The following is an 18,612-nucleotide window of genomic DNA, read 5'->3' as shown; positions in this document are numbered from 1 at the left end:
CTGTTTGAAAAAACTGCTAATATTCCTTAACAGCAATAATTATTATAAATCACTTTGATTCTGCCATGAAACCGATGAAAAATCGATGGATACGCGAAGTGTAGATATTAAAATATATCAAATCTAATGGAAAATCGCGTGAGCATTCTTTTTGTCACAGAGAATTCATTTTGAAACGGATAATTGTGCAGATATATTGTGAAGTCAGAGGATGCCAACTGTTCAGAAAATAATAAAAAGAATCCAAGAGAAGCGTGTGAAAAACAAGGTCAAAGCTTGGTCATAAATGAAATGAAGAAGTATCGATGAACGGTGGATATTAAAACAAGGGTGGCGCTGTTTGAATTACTATAGTAATTGGGAAGTATTTATGAAAAAGTAAATATAGAAACCACTTGGCAACTCTCATTAAAAGTATCTTCAAAAGTTGAATAAATTTTTAAACTATCTCGTGTTGATAATCAACTGTAAGTTCAAAGAACAGATTGACAGTTCAGACCAACATGTAACACCGGTGATGCACACGTAATTTACAACATTAAACTAAACTAGCATTAACAACTATATTATTTAGTAAATTATTTATTAACAGTTACCCATAAATGGCAACTAAAGTCACTAAACTAAATTCATAACAGAAGAATGCACTACAATATCATTTTTGCAAACATTGCATTTTTGCAAAACATATCCCGACGTGAATGTGTTAATACGATTACAATTTGATGAATAATGTGTTAATGAAGAATATGTCGTGATAAAAGTATATGATCAACGATTAAAAACAAACGGATGAAATTAGTATTTTTATTCTTTATGTGACTGTAGTGTTAATAGTATAATAACGATAACTTTATAATTTCCCTAAAATAATGTACCCCTCCACGAAATTAAAATATTAAAATATTAAAATTCACGTCCATAGATAAATTGAATAAATTAATTAAAAAAAACAAAGAAAATGTTAGAAATGTTTCTTGCTTCTAACAAAATCGTTGTCCGTCAGGCATATAAACAGTTACTTTTTGTAATGATTGAAATTCAAATGATTCATTTTATATGAAGGAAGCTACGAGTCACAAATCTGTCATATTTACCGCGTAAATATGCGCCTTTAATTTTGAAAGTGCACTAATTCATTTCAAGCATCAAAAATCATATTTCCTTACAAGTTATATATAACAGTACAGAGTCACAATAAATTCTTATTTTTCAAGATTAAATATTTTTCGAAATATTTTGTCATATAAAATATTTTTCAACTTATTGAATTACAAGCCTTTAAATATCTCGAAACTAGAAATAACTGACTTAGTCTATTCTCAAAAATGAACTGTCCATGTATCGAACACCGATTCTCCTTCAACAAGTGTACACATATTCCCACATTTTCATCGGCGAATGAGAGAAGAAGAATACTTTTGCCTCCGATATAAACAAAATCCGGAACAAAAACGGGTCCGCCAACGTTAAATTAATTCTATAATTAATTCCGCTGGAATCCCGAAAAATATAGAACATTTCGAAAGAGAAAAAGGGACCGGTGGACACGTTTCCACGAGAGAAAGAACGCAAAAAAAGGAGACTCTTGGCTCGATAAGTTCTAAGTAAGCGCGGGAATCCAGCAAACTTACCGTAAAAACATCTACAATTTTTTGTGATGTTGCATAGCAGCGGAGCGAGCAAGAGGTCGTTTTTACTTGCGTTCGAGCTCAAATTTATGGCGCTCCGAATTATTCCGGTGTTTCGAATAGGCCGTCTCGCTGGCATACTAATTCTAGGCGAACGCGCCGACGCAGCCGACGCTTCGCTCCTCGAATCCCGGCAAAGTAACGAGAAAATCATTCCCCCGAAAGCGCGAAACATTTTCGTCGGTGTTCTACCGTTATTCGATGAAAAACTGGCAGAAGTGCGAGGAGATAGTTTATCGGCTGGGTTCCCCGAACGTTACGAAACATTAATTCGCTCGTAGGAACGAGCGAAGCGGAAGAAGAGAAGAAGGCAGGGAAAAAAGGAAGGAGAAAAACAAGACGAAGAAGAAGAAGAGGATAAAGTATTTATTGAACGATCGTGTCCAGTCTTTCGTACTCTAATTCGACCAGAGGTTATCAAGCGATTTCCATTGCGTAAGAGAGTTCTACGTTTGATTCTTATGAAATTAATTAATTCGCTCGTAGGAAATAACGAAGCGGAAGAACAGAAGACTGGAAAGGAAAAAAAGAAGAAGCAAAAAGAGGAAGAAAAAGAAAAAGAAGCATTTGTTGAACGATCGTATCCGGTCTTTCGTACTCTAATTCGACCAGAGATTACCAAGCGGTTTCTAATGCGTAAGAGAGTTCTGCGTTTGATTCGCGCAATCGTTTCGTCACGCGGCTCGGCAAAAAATCGAGTAGATGGGAAAAAGAAACTGCTGAAAGACGAAGTGAGGGACGGAGATGAATACACGGAGGAAACGGAAGGGTAGAAGAGCGAAGCGAACGTTCGAAGCGTGGACCGACGCGGCGCGGCGTCTCCGAACGATATCCTCTCTCGCAATTTCAACTTTCGGAGAAACACAGGGCAAAACCGCGAACCGTCGCCTTTTTTTACCGTTAGTCTGCTCTTTGGTCAACTGTACGCTGCTTGCACGGCCATATATACCGGCGATGCCTGTGTTCGTCTCGTAAGAAACCGACAAAAACGCTTCTCGCAATAGTTGCTCGTCGATGGCGGAAGAAAAAGCGTCTTTTTGCACGGCGCGCTGCTTTTTGCCCGTTCCCTCTGACTCATGCCTCCTCCTATTGCGAGTAGACAAAGCCCATCCACTCTCTTTCTCTCTCTCTCTCTCCCCCTCTGTCTCTCATTCCTTCTGTCCTTTTTCCACTATCTTTCTCTCTTTTCCCTATCTACGTCTGTGTTCTATGGACACGTATTTGATCTTCTTTAACATTAGAACTACTGTACCCGTTGAAATGACGTGTTTTAGTTGTTTCTTCTTTTGCAATTATTGATATTTTACAATTGTTCGATGTCCGAAATGATTTTGAAAGTAAACAGTTTCTGTTAAATGTTATACCGGATGTCTGAAGAAATCGAAAAGAAATGTATTGTTACGATCTTTGTAAAGATTACGTATCAACCCCAATAAATGCTCGGTGGTTCTACTAGCGTTAAACTGTCATTCGTTTGAACCACGAGAATTTGGTCCACTGTTATCGAATAGATTAAAATATAGGTTCTAGTAGTAACTATAGAAGAATTTGTGAGATTGATGTCACAGATTTGATTGAAACACGTTTTCATATAACAGCGGATTGCACGTATATGAATCTATCGAACCGATTGAAAAGATTTATTTAATTAATCAATTAAAACGAAGATATATCGTTTCTTTACATTCGCAATAACGGCACGTGATTTTGATTTTATCCGAGTTACTTTGCACATATATTGGAACCACACGATTATCGAATATATGAATTTTTATTAACACTAGGTTTATGAAACGCGTCAATTAGACGTATATTAAATTTTATAAAACATTATTTAATAAACGTTGATTTGAATTTATGGAATAACACAAATGTGCACCTATGTTAATTGTCTATCTTAAAATCTCTGATTTGAAAAATGTAAATGAAAGAACATCAATTTTTCTAAGACCAACGGAATAGACTGTACAATAAATGTCCGTAAATCTAGTGTTAATGATAAAAAAAAATGTATTTCTGTCATTCTCACCTATCAGTCTAGAATAAAAAAGATAAAAGCATGTCATTTAATAAAAAAATGGAAAGATAAATATTGTTCATATTAAGAACGTTAGAAGAAATGGTCGCAAGAAAAAATGTTATTCTTAATCTTCCTATTGTTAATCTAAAGTATATAATATATCTTCAAAGAAGAATCGTAATATAAAATATTGAGTCGTTTGGTTTCCAATAGACTATTCTCTGTATCGAAGAATTCAACATATCAACGGAGAGTTTTGTGAACAAAACAAAAACGGAAAACGATTCGATGCGATGGTTCCAATTAAAATGTAGAAACGTAAAAGTTACTTATCATTCTGTATCATTCTCACTGCAATTTTTTTATCGCGTCACACGTGTTCGCGTGGTAATAAATTTGTACAACGTTACGCGAACGACTGTTTCAACTTAATATAAAAGACAGAACAAATTAGGATTATCTCAATATTTTCAAGTTATTTTTCATTTGGTATACCCTTTAATTAATGGAATAAATGTTTCTCTAGCGTTGATTTTCGTAGAAAATGCTACACTTAGCCCGTTTATACAAGGTACAGCACTTCGAACTACCTCATTTAATTACTTTAATCCTAATTTGTACGCGAATAATGTCAGACGATTTTGAAAAGTTTTGTACTAATCGAAAAAACTATCGGTTTGCTTTATCTGATAACGTTAACTTCATGCATTGTAGTAATAGGCTTCTATATATTTTACGAAACGGAATAGGTAAACAACACAAATTTACATAAAGGTAAAGTAATTCACTCCATTAAACCAAATCAAAAGATAAGCCTTGCGTACTAGTGATGATTCTTCTTGTAGTATATTATCTATTTCTTACACTACAGAATGCACAACAACTAATTACAAATCCACTTACTCGAATGTTTTAATAGATGAATGATTTACCGAACTCACGAATTACCAAGTTTACACGTACTATTGATATGAATGCTGTATTTACTTATCTAAACGTGGACATCAGCTGTGTCACTTCCATTTATTCATTCAAATGCACTCGAATAAATGCTGTTTTACTTTGTATCAAAACATATAAAAAAAGAACTGTTGCGATCGCGTATATAAAAATACATCAGATACGAAATATAATTCAATTTTTATTTGTTCCCAAACAAACACGTTTAAAATGCAAAGTAAACTAAAGTTTACAAATATATACATATATAGTACAGCGTAAACAAACGTACACATGGAAGAGCACGGAACAATGAATGAGTTACGCGTCTTTGCAATGCAGTTTCCCTAAACTGTACGCTAAACTCCAGCCACAAACAAATCTATATCGTCCTAATCATATTCGCTATAATTACTATCAATATTACATACTCTAACTAATGGATCAGCATCTCGAAATCTCGGGAAGTAGAATAATCAAAGATTACAACGTGAAAAATAATAATCGAAGTTATAATATATAAAACTACAATTGTATAAAATTATAATCAATGCGACTTACACATTCCGTTAACGTTTCTGCTAACTGTTATCACAATTAGAGTTGTAATAGTATATAAAACTACAATTGTATAAAATGATAATCAGAAGTAAGAGAAAACCACGTGACTTACGCGTGCCGTTGACGTTCCTGCTGAGTATCTTCGGCAGACTCGCGTTGACAGCGTTGACAGCTGACACGGGTGGGATGGCGGGTACAGTGGACAACCCGGGAGCGGATTGTTGGTGCTTGGTCGGAGGGCTCGTGACCACGACCACGGGATTCTGGATGGAGCAAGAGGTGACGGAAGCAAGGGAAGTCAACGCACCGGCGGTAGGGACCGCGTTGATGGCCGCCGTTGGTATTGGGGAGGGTGTCCCGATCGCCCGCGTCGTGGTCACCGTTGACGGTACGTTCGTCTCCTCCACGCGGCTTTCCATCTTCAACGAATAACTTTTCTTCCTTCTCTTCTGCTCCTCTTTCTCTCCTGCCTGTCTTCCTCCTCTGCTCCTACTTTTTCTTCTTCTCAGCTCGGTGGATAAAGACACCAAGGTCGGTCCACCGCCACCCTCTCGCTTTCCACACTCACGACACTCGAAGAACAGTACCGATTTCACTCATCGAAATGTATCTGTGTCCAACAACTCGACCACACATCGGACTCCCTTTTACATGGTCCTCGGTCGAAAGGGAAGTAATTCAAACCAATTGGTCGATTGTCATGATCAGGATGATAGAGGATCGGGATTTAAGGGTTGGTTGAAATGGGCAAGCAGGGGATTTCAATATAATCGCGTCTATTGTCAACGATGGTGTCCCAGTTTCTGTTCTGCAAAGCGGTCTATTAGGATAGAGGATAGTAGTGGAATCGTTAGCTGAATGAAGAGTTTCGGAGAAAGAATAAGAGCTGGCTGTATGTGTTTCATTGGACAAACATAGGTTCTTTAATTTCGTAAGTGAAACACGTGGACAAGAAAAGTAGAAAACGCGGATCTATGCGAATGATTTGAAAAGTAGGTCTCTTGATAGGTGGATTGATTGTGTGTCCTTCGAGAGGAACGCTGAGAGTTCTTCCTGTTAGAGTTCTGTACGTGCTCGAGACGCACGGGTCGATGAATGAAAGAATAATATTAATGAAAAGTGGCGTTAACACTTGGACATGCAACAGCGAAACACTCAGAGCGATGACGCGGCGCACATTGCCGGCCATCGAGTGATTCCACTGCGTGTCTGCGCTCTGCCCCCTCTACCCGACCACACAACGTGCAATTCTTCCCCTTCTTCTTCCACATTCACGTGCGGTTATCCCCCTCCCCTTTCCGGATAATTCCTCCCTCCATCAGGAAGGTGAATAACGATGATCATTACCGCGTTAACCGCGCTACGTAAATCCTCAATTCCCTGATTCCCTGGGCAATGATTAACGGCAAGCGATCGATGCAACGCGCCTCGCGAGCGTACGGTGTCTCCGGAAATGAAATGACAGTCGTGTAAGTATTTAGAGGAGGATCTCCTAAACGCGCATAAAAAATCGTCGAAAAATAACTATGAAAATGAGATTTTCCATAAGAAACTGATACTAACAGAGGACCAATTTAACACGTTCGCCAGCATCGGCGCATATTTGTGACGATCAATGTTTCATATCTTGTGCAAAGAGTAAATTACATTTACGTGTTTTCATTTAATATTGTAACGCGTAGTGTAATGTACAGGAAATCGAGGAGATTTCTTTTCTTGATTATTATTTGTATTTTGTAAAGATGATATGTTTCATTTAATAAAATAATGTAACCGCGGGGACTATTATTGAAAGAAATGCTGGTAGCGAATGGGTTAATATAAGGTGGACCAGTATTCAAAAGGGGAATTGTACGACAAATTCGTAAACGTGAAATCCTGTAACACGGAATATTTTAATTGCGTTCTAGAGGGTTCTACTGTACACCCGTATCTCTACTTACGCAGTTTCTTTTTTACGCGATAGATTGAAATACTATTTACACGGTATTGTTTATACTGCGATTCGAATTCAGTAACACCGAATAAAATTTACTTTTGGTTTTTATAATGTTATTATTATTATTTTTTTGTTGATCTATGCGAAATATGTATTTGTAAAACTTATGCCGGCTTTTCTTTCCAATATCTTGTTTTACTTTGTATTGGCAGACTCTGTTTATGCGATTTTTAGTCGCGTAAAACGAATCCACGTAGAACAGATACTCCGCGTAAATGAAAGTACGAATGTAAACCGTGAACTTTGCAGTTCTGAAGCATGCGTGATCGAATGAAACTTTAATCTAGCTGCTATCGAAACAGCTTTATTTGATGTACAATTATATCTGGACTAATGCAAATGTAACATGTTAACTGCCACGAGAATTTCGAACATTTTGTGTAACAATACATATTCCTTCATAACAAAGGCAAACGACATTAAAAATAATTATTAATGACCTGGTATCACAGTACACGTGTTGCACTATCATCTAACTGTTTGTGTTACCAGATTAGATTTATGAAATAAGTATAATATTATAATTAAAATAATAAAATTTAATTATTGTCGCACAGTATGTCCATTTATTTGTGCACAGTCGGACATACTGTATATTTAATATAAGTTAAAAATATTAAAATATAGCGTTACCAGATCGCATTTAATGTAAACAAAAATTTGGTTAATGCGAACGCGGAAGTTCTTTCGTCGACGCACTATTAAAATACAGTGTAAAATATTAAAAATTTTTTGTTGGACATTTTTGGAAAATTGGGAGCAAGTCTTATATTACGAGCATTCGAATAGTGCAATTAATTTCTGGAATTTATTAATAGTACCGGGGTTTATTATTATTAGTAATTACTATTATTAATAGTATATTAAACAGCAGGAATATTCTACACCTGCTGATATCTATTTAATTTTCATCAGATGTGTATGTAACACAACGACAAAAATGATCTATATTAAAACAACAAAGCGTAACTTCATTTTTATTCGAAAGCTAATTAAGTATGTAATCGATTCAAATTAAATCTACAATATTACATTATTAACATGTTTTTCACGATTCTATTACGTAATTTATAAACGTCTATTAAACCTGTTATCCGGGATAAGTATGTAGGTGCCACATTACCTTGGATAACAGAGACACCACTGTACTATACAAAATAGGTTTTTTATTGTATGAAATGTAATAAAACCGTTAACACAGTAAATAATTTTGTGATCGATTTCTGTTTATTCTTAACTATATTCACTATATTTTCTGTATAACGATAAGTGTATGTCCTTTCGAAAATAATTACGGAAATCTTAGTGCATATCCAACCGGATGCCGAAAATTCATCATTTAAATCGAAAAATCAGCTTTTTTCAATTCTTTTTACCGCACAAGCCGACTTCTTTTTTTGTTTTGTTACCACGAACGAAATATTACATTATTTCATCGATTTATGATCATTTTTGCGACCCAGAAAGTATTCAATACAATCTCATAATGGGAGTGACTCTAATTTGAACCGTGTTCAATTATTTTCAGAATAATTATAATTTTAGATTTTAAATATTAATAATAATAATAATAATAATAATAATAATAATAATAACAACAACAACAATAATAATAACAATAACAACAACAATGACAATGACCATGGCAATGACAATAACAATAATAATAACAACAACAATGACAATGACAATGACAATAACAATAATAATAATAACAACAATAACAATAACAATAACAATAACAATAACAATAACAATAATAATAAATTTAAAATTGCCAGAAAACAAATATTATATTTATATATTGATTTTAAAAAATTTTAAAAATCGAGTACAGTTAATGAATATAATTAATATCGTGAATTTTATGTATATTAAAAATTACCGTTGAATTTAAAAACGAACGTGAAGGTACCATTAATCTATTATCTTGGAAAAAGACAGAATTTTGTTCGACAATTCCATATAAAAATTCGAATATGATTAATATACATGGTTAATATCATTAATTTGATCAATATTAAAAATTATTTATGCTTTTTCGTAAACTGAAAGGTAAGGATGACAGGTCATATTTATAAAATACTTAAACTCCGTGGATTTACAATCTAATTTTATTTATCGCTAATTATTAATTACGAATATTAGTATACATTCAATATATCTCCAGTAAAAATAACTTACAAGTAATCAAATGGGATAAAATAATCATTACAAATATTTTTGTATTTGTATTAAAAACGGATCCACATGCAGAATAATATAACATTCACAAACATAAAGAAACTATAAAGAGTGTTACAATATTGACCTACTAGTTGCAGATCGAAGAATATCTTTTTTAAATTAAAGACAGAATAATTTAAAGTTCTCTCCATGAAAACGTGGTTTACTCTCGATACGTGACTAATGTTTATTGCTACAAACGAATTCGCTAAAGAAGGAAAGTTTTGTAATATAATCAGTATCCTGCTGAATTCGTTCAATAGATTATTAAATACATTTGCATAGTGAATTATTAAACATAATAACAACAATAACAACAACAACAACGATAGCAACAACAATAATAATAATAATAGTATAATTACAGTAATGATAACAATAATAATAGGTGAACCCTTTTATAATAGAGAAGTCATAACACCAGGGTACCCTCTTCGCCAACTTTATCATTTTCTCTACATAGGTAGCTACATGCTGGCTGCGTATGTAGAACATACATGCCCCTCCTTAGCCCTTGATGCCGGTGCAAAAACCGTGCTCCTACCATCCCTACCATCTTCGCCGTCTCCGGGAAGCATGAGTGGTGGTAAGAGAGAAGAAAGACGCCTTACAAAAACCTATCCCCCTCCTTAACCCCTCCCGTCGTATGCACCCCTAGGAAGGATTATACGTACACGATCCCCTTGCCCCGCCGCCGGCCGATGAACAGTCAACATTTTTGCGAGTTACTCAACCCTCGATTCCCTGGATCGTTTGAAAAATTCGTATCTACAATTTATTTTCTTGCTGTTACACCCTCTCCCGCGGCCCGTCTGTACGATCCAACTTTTTCCATCCATCCACAGCGTCGTGCACCTTTTCTTGCCGCAGCCTTGCTACTGCCGGTCCCATTTTTACATTCATCCACCCTCTACTGTTACCGCCAGCCCTGCTGCTGCTCCCTACCGTTCTCACTCCACCGCTCTATCTTCCCCGTGACGACAGAAATGGGGGGACAGATTTTTACTCCGGCGACCGGAAAAAGCTGGAAAGTGCGGTTTTGCAAGGCGGGGCGCGGAATTTTTTGTTTCGCCCTCATTCTCAACGACAGCGTCGAGAAACCCAGTTAGAAAAGATAAACCAGGCGTTCATTAGCTAGGGCGAAAAAATAGTGCGGTTTCAACGTGAATTGGACGGGATGGAATTAAATTGGTATTTGCGTTGACCAGTTCGCTAATATATACCTCAAGCATTGCCGCCGATGTCTAGTAAGTAGTATGCTCTGCTTATAACAATATCGGTGAAACGAGGAAAAAAATGGTTGCAGCTGACCTGTTCAGAGCGATGTAGGTCGTTGAATGGATGGCACATGCAAATTTCAGAAGCCTGAGAAGCAAATCGGAAAGGGTTCGGAGCAGACGGTGGACAGTTTTTTTTTGGTAGATGCTGCTTCGCCCGAGTGTAGGAAAATAACAAAAAATTACGAGGTGCGTGTTTCCTTCGCAGTGGTACACGTGGGACTAGGACCGTGAGACTTTGGCAAGGTGTATCATCCTCGAGCAAATTCATTAGTGCGTTTAATCTTCAGATCTACATTGAGAAGAGATTTGATTATTTAGTAAGGAAACTTGTTTACGGAAAACGGGAAGTTAATATCGTTAAATAATCACAACATTTCCTTTCTTTGTATAATTAATTGATATTTCGTATTTTATAAAATCGGAAAGTTAGGCGTTATAGTCATCTTAACAGTTTACAATTAAAAAAACGAATTAAATAATATTTACGTCACGCTCTAAATACTACACTGTAAACGTTATAATGCATTTGGAAAGAAATATTCTTACGATATTATTACAATCCTAAAACTATGTAATGCCTTTTAAACGTTCTAAAATCGTCGATAAATGCATATAGATACAAATGCACCATGGATGGATATCGTAAAATATATTGAACAAAAAATAAGTATTAGATCTGAAAATATTGTCGGCATAAAAATGTTCTAGGAACTCGTTGACACTTAATTAAAGTTACCATTACCTTCAAGGGTTTAAGAAATTCGATCGTTGTAAACATTTTTAAACAATATTAAAATATGGTAAGAAAGACGTAGTAAACCCATGAATTAACAAAAATAACGTAAAATTATACACAACCATATTCGTACCACACAGGACTGCCTGCCTTTGGATCTTTGTCCATAGGAGGGTCCATTATCATTTGTTCCTGTCCTACATCTTTCATTTCGTTATTAATATTTTTTGATTCGTTTATCACTGCTGAAACCTTATTATATATAAGAACTGGTCGAGGTTCTACTTGTATCTCTGGTCTCGGAGACTCATCCATCAACACTGAACGTCTTTCCTCACTTTGTTCCTGCAATAGTTTCGATTAATTAGTATTTTATTAAATGGAATTTCTAATTAAAAAATATGATATACTGGTAAGGTAGTTGATGGTGGTGGAGAATCATCAGTATAATATACTGTTCTCCTTGTTCCTGGATGACCAAGAGATAGTGTATCTGATCCCAGACCTCTATTAGCCGATCCTTGAGAAGTTATAATTTATATAATTTATACCGAACAGAGAATATAAATTTATTTATACTTATATAAATTAAATTTATAAATGCAAAAATTAAATGCAACAGAAAATTACTATATTTACAAAGTAACTTTAAGAAAAAATTTTCACCCTAATAATAACTAACGATTTAAAATACGTTCTTACCAGCTAAATGCTCTTCCGTACTAGCATCTGAATCATTTCCACCAGATTCTGATTCATATGTTTTCCCTTCTGAATGCTTGGAATCTTCTGCCCAAGATCGTCGATTCTAAATCACAGGAATTAAATTAAACATGCAACATTTATTTCTATTTACGTATGTATACTCTTTAATTTATTTACCTTATTGAGCAGTTCTGACCCAGCTTTTCTGACCCTTCTCACTAAATTAGCTCCGAATCCTTTCCTTTATAAAAAATAAAAGTAAGAAATAGTATTATAAAATTACGTATTTAAATAAATATACAACTTACTTCTTTGGAGTACAGCTTTCTAATTTCCTGTAATGTTCCATAATCTTATCTTCTAATTTCTCCTTTTGTCTGTACAAATGATTCACTTTGTCCCTGTAATAATATAATGAATAAATTGAGTAAATTAAATTAAATTTTATTTAATTTAAATGAATTAAATACTTACGTATACATCTTTTCCTCCATGTGATACTGTTCCTTATCTTCAAGAGATCTAGTTAAAAGTTCATGATACTGAGAGAATAATAAACTAATATGATCCATTAATGAACGTTTATCTTTGTCTAACCCAGCGTTCATATGTAACAACATCTAGAAACAAAGCATAGATTAAGTCAATAGTAAATTTACATAATAAATGACATATGACACTTAAATACAAAAAATTTATTCGTACTTCACAACACTTATTAAGTTTGTTAAATTGAAGTTCCAAATTGGAACACCTTTCGTCCCTGCTGCTAAGTTCTCCTTGCATTTCCGTTAACTTAAGACTTAATCGATTCGTTTCAATTTTATTTTTTCGATAATCCTCTTGTAAATTCCTGTACTCCATTTTTAATTTTTCGGTAGCAGTGTACAAATTTCTGAAGTCATCCTAAAATCATTATATATTAATCAACTTATTAATTTATATATATATATATATATATAACTTTATATATAAATTAAACTTATATATATATATTTTCTCGTACCTTTAATTTGGAATGTTCTCCTCTTAAATTATTTAAACTTTTTGCATTATTTACTAAGGATTCCTTTTCTGCTTGGAGTGCCTTATTTTTCCCTTCCAATCCATCGTAAGACTCGCGTAACATTCTAATTTCATTCTTTACATCTCGTAAATTCGATTTTAAAGCATCATGCTCATGGAATAAATTTTCATACTCGTTATTTAATTGTTCGTGCAAGGATTGCAAAGTGTCTTGGTCATGAAGAAGCTGCATATGTGTCTGTTGTTGAGTAGTGCGTTCCTTCAACAACTGAATTGAAGAAAAAGAATTAATAAGTATTAATAAACAATTTCTAATGCGTACAAAACAGCAGTACAACTAATCATTTTCTAAATGAAAAATCCACTTTTACTTGCAAGGAAAACTAGTTATCCATTCATGATAATTGCAACATAATCAATGAAAAGTTCAGCTGTGCAATAATATTTTATGCCAATGTACCAAACAAAAATCAATCAAGGTTAAGATGTTGAAAACTTACCTCTTCTTTCTCAGCAACAAGCTGCGAGTTTGCAAGTTGCAAAGCAGTATGCTGTGCTGTCAAAGAATTATTCTGAGATTGTAACGTTGTAATCTGTACTTGAAGTTTTGCATTATCAGACAGAAGATTCTCAGATGCTGTTTGTGTGCTGACTAATTTTACATGCAAATGTTCTTGCTCCTTCTAAAACAACATTCAATATAAAAAGCTTATTAATCTATTCAATTCCTATAAGTGTATATAATACAGCTCTTATATACCTTCAGTGATTCTACAGTTGCTTCTAATGTGTTATGTATATTAATAGTTTCGTTGCTGTCATGACTTGTAGATTTCGAGACAAAGTTTGCACATGAATAAGAATTATTTGCCTGTTGAACATAATCAACTACATCTGGAATTTGTGCAATTCTGAAATCAATGAATCATAATTAATCATTATTATAATTTCGTTTCTTTTTACTTTTTGTTTGTAAAATTAATTACTTTTGGAGGATATTATCTAACGGAAGTGACAATAACATATTATCACTAAGTCCAAGTTTTTCCAGAACTGTGTATAATTGTTGAGTATTCAATTTTTCAGCTACCAAATTCGATTGTAAAATCTCTAGGGTTTCTCTGTCGATAGCTGCCCGTGAATCCAACTCTTTGCTAGATCTTTCAATTTCCTGCAATCTGCCAGAATAAATAATTTTGCAACGATGATTCATTAAACAGGTAGTCAATTACACCTTGAATATAATACTGCATACCTTGAAATTTGTGCAACATAATCATGAAGTTCTTGTTCTAGCTGTGTTACTTTCTTCTCTAAAACTTCAATACTATTTGCTGCTTTGTCCAATGCAACATCTTTCTCCTTCAATATATCATAATTAATAAACCAATTTCAATAGAATAATTAATATGTTTAATAAAATATTAATATTCGTACCTCTATTGTTTCCCTATAACGATGAACATCACGTTGTGCTATATCCTTCTCCTTCTCTAGCGTCGTTAATTTAGATTCAAAATCAAGACACTTAGTAGTTAATTCTTTTATATTATTTTCCATAATCCTTAATTCCTCTACTTTCTGATTAGCGAGTTCTAAAGACCGATCTAAATCATCTGCTCGCCTTTGCACGCTTTCTAATAAAGATTGAACTCTTTGCTTTTCCTTCACTGCCGTATCACAATTTTTTTCCAATTCTATCATTTTTGTATGCTGAGCCTAAAAAGATAATACAGAATATATTTCAATAATGTTAACATTCTAAAGGAACATGTAACATATGTTAATAACATACTTGAAATTCTTGTTGTTGTTTCTCAGACGATGCTCTTTGACTTTTTAGCGAATTTTGTAATTTCTTGTTCTCCTCAAGAGCTTGTTTCCAAACTAATTCTAGATCTGTATTTTGTTGTGTAAGCCTTTCAATATTATCATTCAATGATTCGATTTTTAAAGATTGTTTCTTTTTCTCTTTTTCTAATTCCAACACACGAGATGAATTCTCATGAAATGAGTTTTCTTTTAAAGAATCTATCAAAGTGAGTAATCGTCGATTTTCCAACTCTAATTTTAATGCTCGTGTTTGAGCATTATTCGTCAATTGTTCAGACAATCTATTGTCAGTTTGAACTAAATAAAATTTAAATACACGTTAAATATAAGTAAATTTCCTACAAATGTAAAAAGTTTTTATCAAATTAAAAATGATTTTTACCTGACTCATCGGAATCACTTATAGCTTCAGCTAATGCAGCTTCATTTGCTGCAGCTTTCGTCAATTTATGCAATTGTGTATTCTCTTCAACAAGTTCTTGATACTTTTCTTTATCTGCTGCACGTTCCTGAAAAATATGACTTTAAATTAATCGTAAAATAAATTAAATTTGAATAAAAGATCAATAATGTCTTCATGCATACCAATGCCATGTCATTTAATAGCTGTTTATACTTAATTATTTCGGATTCAAGCTCCAACACTTTATCTGCTCTTCTTCTTGATGAATTCAATTGGTCTTCAAGCATTTCTCTGGTCTCCATCAAGACTCTAAGAAAGAAATAATTTTATGAAACAGATTTAATCAAATTAAATCACAACAGGTAAGCAAAGCAAGGTACCTATTATCCTCCCTTAGTTCTTCTATACGTGTTTTATAAAATTCAATATCTGTAAGTTTTTCTCTGTATCTTACTACTTCTTGCTCCAATCGATCAGCACGATCTGCTCTTTCAATAACAGCATCTAGTTCATCCCTATAAGACTTTGCTGTGCGTGCTTCATGCATCAAATCATGATTCTCTTGCTTTAATTTAGTCACCAACATTTTGTGATACTCTAGTTCCTCTTTACACTCTAACAACGCCTCAGTTTTTTCTTCCCTGTGAACAATATAATATATTAAGGTCTCTAAATGCTACATCAATGACAAATAATTCAACATACAATTCTTGTCGTTGTTTCCTAACTTTGGATTTCCAATCTGCCAATTCAACTGCATAATGATGATTATCTTCACGTTCTGATTTAATAATAGGATTAGATAACTGAACTTTATTCATGTCATCTGCTTCTACATTATTAGAAGAATCATTCCTTACAGCATTTTCATTTATTCCAGTCTCTCTCCATCTCTATTATTCAATAATATTTTATTATTTTATTAATATTATAGTAATGATATTAATTAATGTTTATGTAACGTACCTGACGATATACATCTAACTCTTGACTTAATTTTTTTATCTGCATAAATAAATTACCCATATTTACATTTTCCATTGCATCTTGAGAAAGAACTATATCTTGATAATCTGTGACCTAATAATATAATATTGATGTTGCTAAATTAAATGATCATACAACATTCACATAGAAGGTATATAAATCATTATATTGAGAAACATACTTGTTTAATGCATTCCACTATTGCAAGCTGTGTGTCAACGTTCAACGTCTTTATTCTTGTAATAAATTTCTCCTTATTTGGACACTGTACAGCACAACCAAGAAGTAATAGTAATAGTAATTTCATTTCAGAAACATAAAGTTCTGGCTCTTTCCCTAGGTTCGTTGTATCTGGTATCCTTAAAACTAAATGACCTAATTCTTCTTCATAAAACTGCTTCATATTATCTACTATAACTTTTAAATTTTTTGCACGAATTAATGAACTTTCTTCTGGAGTTATTATTTCATCATGTAACGGTTCTGGATCTCTGCGAATATAGAATTATATTATAGATTTATTTCAGTTTGGAACACTAAACCAAATTTATAAAAATCTGATTCCATTGAAGTACTTACATTTGCAAAAATACATTGTGTAATAATATGCCATCCACCAAATCGTCATAACTAGTTAATAAATTAGGATCCTCCAAACAACTGGCAAACTGTTGACAAAAAATGGATCAGATGTACATCTACTATGATAGTGAAATGTAGTTATAAAAACAAAAACTTACCCATGTTACCAGTGGACCAGACAATAAATCATCAACTTCCATAGATGCCATTTTTATAGGTGTTTTTACACTAATTGCTCAAGCAATCAAAAGAATGGTTTTCTTATTCATATTGTTATGAATACTAAATTTGACACATGTTAAAATGCATTGCGTATCTACTTATTGTATTCTATCTTTTCTAAGTTGAAATTTTCTAATGAAAATAATTCGAATAAATTAAAAAACTGCATCTCAATAGACTGCATAAATTTCTGAAAATAAAATATTTCCTTCCCATGTTAAAGAAATTAATATTCAAATGATATTTTCATAAACAAATGAATGATAAGTATATGATTAATTACACAATGAACTATTTCAATTTATAAAGTCAGAAGATCAATATTCTCGTTTCTGTATATCTAATAAGTATGACTCTCCTAATTAACATCGTTCTCGAAATTTATTCAAAAGGTACATTTCATATACATTTTACTATAGATTCAATTACAAAAGAGAATATTACCGTACAATTTTGAATATATAAAACAACGAATAAAACTTAAACTGAAATATTTAATATACTATCGGTGCCCGCGACATCCTGAAATTTGAAAAAGCACTTCGCGACAAAGAAGGAAACAAATCAAAACACACAAATATAAATTTCTTAAATAGTACAAACGATACTATCTAGCGAAACACAATTATATACACATGCATATATGATAAAACGAAATGGAGTTTATGCAAGCTACCATAAAAAATATTTCTTGTTTCTCAGCGCCATCTAATGTTTCTATAGAAGAATCACAGTGTTCATTTCATTCACTTCATTCACAATTTTAAAGCAATCCAGTAAAAAATGCAGAAAATTTCAGTGACACAAGTTGCTTAGATATATCTATTTAATTTTCACTTGACAAACTTACAACTGTCGACACGAAACTTGTAAAAGATGTAACAATTTTAACTATATATGTTTCTGATTAATGTCTGATTTTCACGAACAAACCTATCACGCATCTCACACGAGAATGCTAGCGAAAGGAATGCAGGTCTAAGTGGTTGCAGTGGAAAGAGGTCCGCCTCTTATCTCACGCATTTTCGGCTCTAGCGTGTGATTTGCTGAAACGGTTACACATACTAAATCGTCGCACCACGCAATGCATACAGTGAAAGACCCCTCTTGCCCCTGTGTCGTCCCGCTAGTATTCTTGTGTAAAATGCATGATACTTGATAAAACGCATGATACTTTTATAGTAAAAATACTCGGATGTAATATACAGTATAGCCCAACTAATGTAAGTACTTAAGTAGAGAAACGAAATTTTGGAAGGTTGTAGAGGAGAGGAAAAGGACACTACATATTAAGGGGTATAACTGAATAAACATGGTAAAAATACCCCCAATCAAATTGACCATAGTACATATTTACTATTCAATAGACCTTTCGAAGAAAATCTTTTGTGCAAAATATTAA

General features: G+C 33.4%; 2 protein-coding genes across 9 annotated transcripts in view; both read right to left on the bottom strand.

The window, feature by feature from the left end:
- The window catches only part of nab (NGFI-A-binding protein homolog), a 47,641-nt gene extending 41,206 nt beyond the window's left edge, over window positions 1-6,435 (bottom strand). For 4 of the 7 annotated variants that reach the window (XR_004234638.2, XR_004234641.2, XR_004234643.2 and 1 more), the window contains exon 1: window positions 5,324-6,435. Coding sequence is in view for 3 of the 7 variants with exons in the window: in XM_031972588.2 (XP_031828448.1) it covers window positions 5,324-5,630 (307 nt within the window). In the remaining 4 variants the exon portion in view is untranslated. Of the gene's footprint in view, window positions 1-1,634; window positions 1,825-5,323 lie in introns of those variants that run through there. The other 3 variants (XM_031972588.2, XM_031972586.2, XM_031972587.2) reach the window with 3 other exon arrangements.
- A 2,871-nt stretch (window positions 6,436-9,306) lies between these two features.
- On the bottom strand, window positions 9,307-17,878 carry Girdin (protein girdin). Of its 2 annotated transcripts, XM_031972752.2 has the most exons (23): window positions 17,655-17,878; window positions 17,147-17,400; window positions 16,986-17,074; window positions 16,588-16,897; window positions 16,386-16,499; window positions 16,125-16,312; window positions 15,800-16,060; window positions 15,602-15,728; window positions 15,399-15,525; window positions 14,979-15,313; window positions 14,621-14,902; window positions 14,439-14,545; window positions 14,170-14,361; window positions 13,944-14,094; window positions 13,684-13,866; window positions 13,164-13,451; window positions 12,863-13,063; window positions 12,632-12,777; window positions 12,466-12,558; window positions 12,335-12,398; window positions 12,155-12,260; window positions 11,863-11,972; window positions 9,307-11,797 (listed from the first exon to the last, which is right to left on the bottom strand). In XM_031972752.2, exons 2-23 carry the CDS (start codon window positions 17,195-17,197, stop codon window positions 11,564-11,566), a joined length of 3,759 nt encoding a protein of 1,252 aa, XP_031828612.1. In that variant the 5' UTR covers window positions 17,198-17,400; window positions 17,655-17,878; the 3' UTR covers window positions 9,307-11,563. The 2 variants fall into 2 exon arrangements, with proteins under 2 accessions (XP_031828612.1, XP_076222739.1); XM_076366624.1 differs by lacking the exon at window positions 11,863-11,972 and having other exon boundaries at window positions 11,654-11,797.
- Between the last annotated feature and the right edge of the window lie 734 nt (window positions 17,879-18,612).

This window comes from Nomia melanderi, chromosome 4 (genome assembly GCF_051020985.1).
Source record: "Nomia melanderi isolate GNS246 chromosome 4, iyNomMela1, whole genome shotgun sequence".
NCBI lineage: Eukaryota > Metazoa > Arthropoda > Insecta > Hymenoptera > Halictidae > Nomia > Nomia melanderi.
This window is presented reverse-complemented; position numbering and strand designations above follow the sequence as displayed.

Excerpts from the sequence above, each read along its gene's own strand:
- Girdin (XM_031972752.2), bottom strand. The coding sequence starts at position 17,197 with ATGGCATCTATGGAAGTTGATGATTTATTGTCTGGTCCACTGGTAACA. Across the intron at positions 13,452-13,683 it reads TTGTTGCTGAGAAAGAAGAG|TTGTTGAAGGAACGCACTAC; the intron begins GTAAGTTTTCAA and ends TCTTCAATTCAG. Across the intron at positions 12,399-12,465 it reads GAAAGCTGTACTCCAAAGAA|GAAAGGATTCGGAGCTAATT; the intron begins GTAAGTTGTATA and ends TTTTTTATAAAG.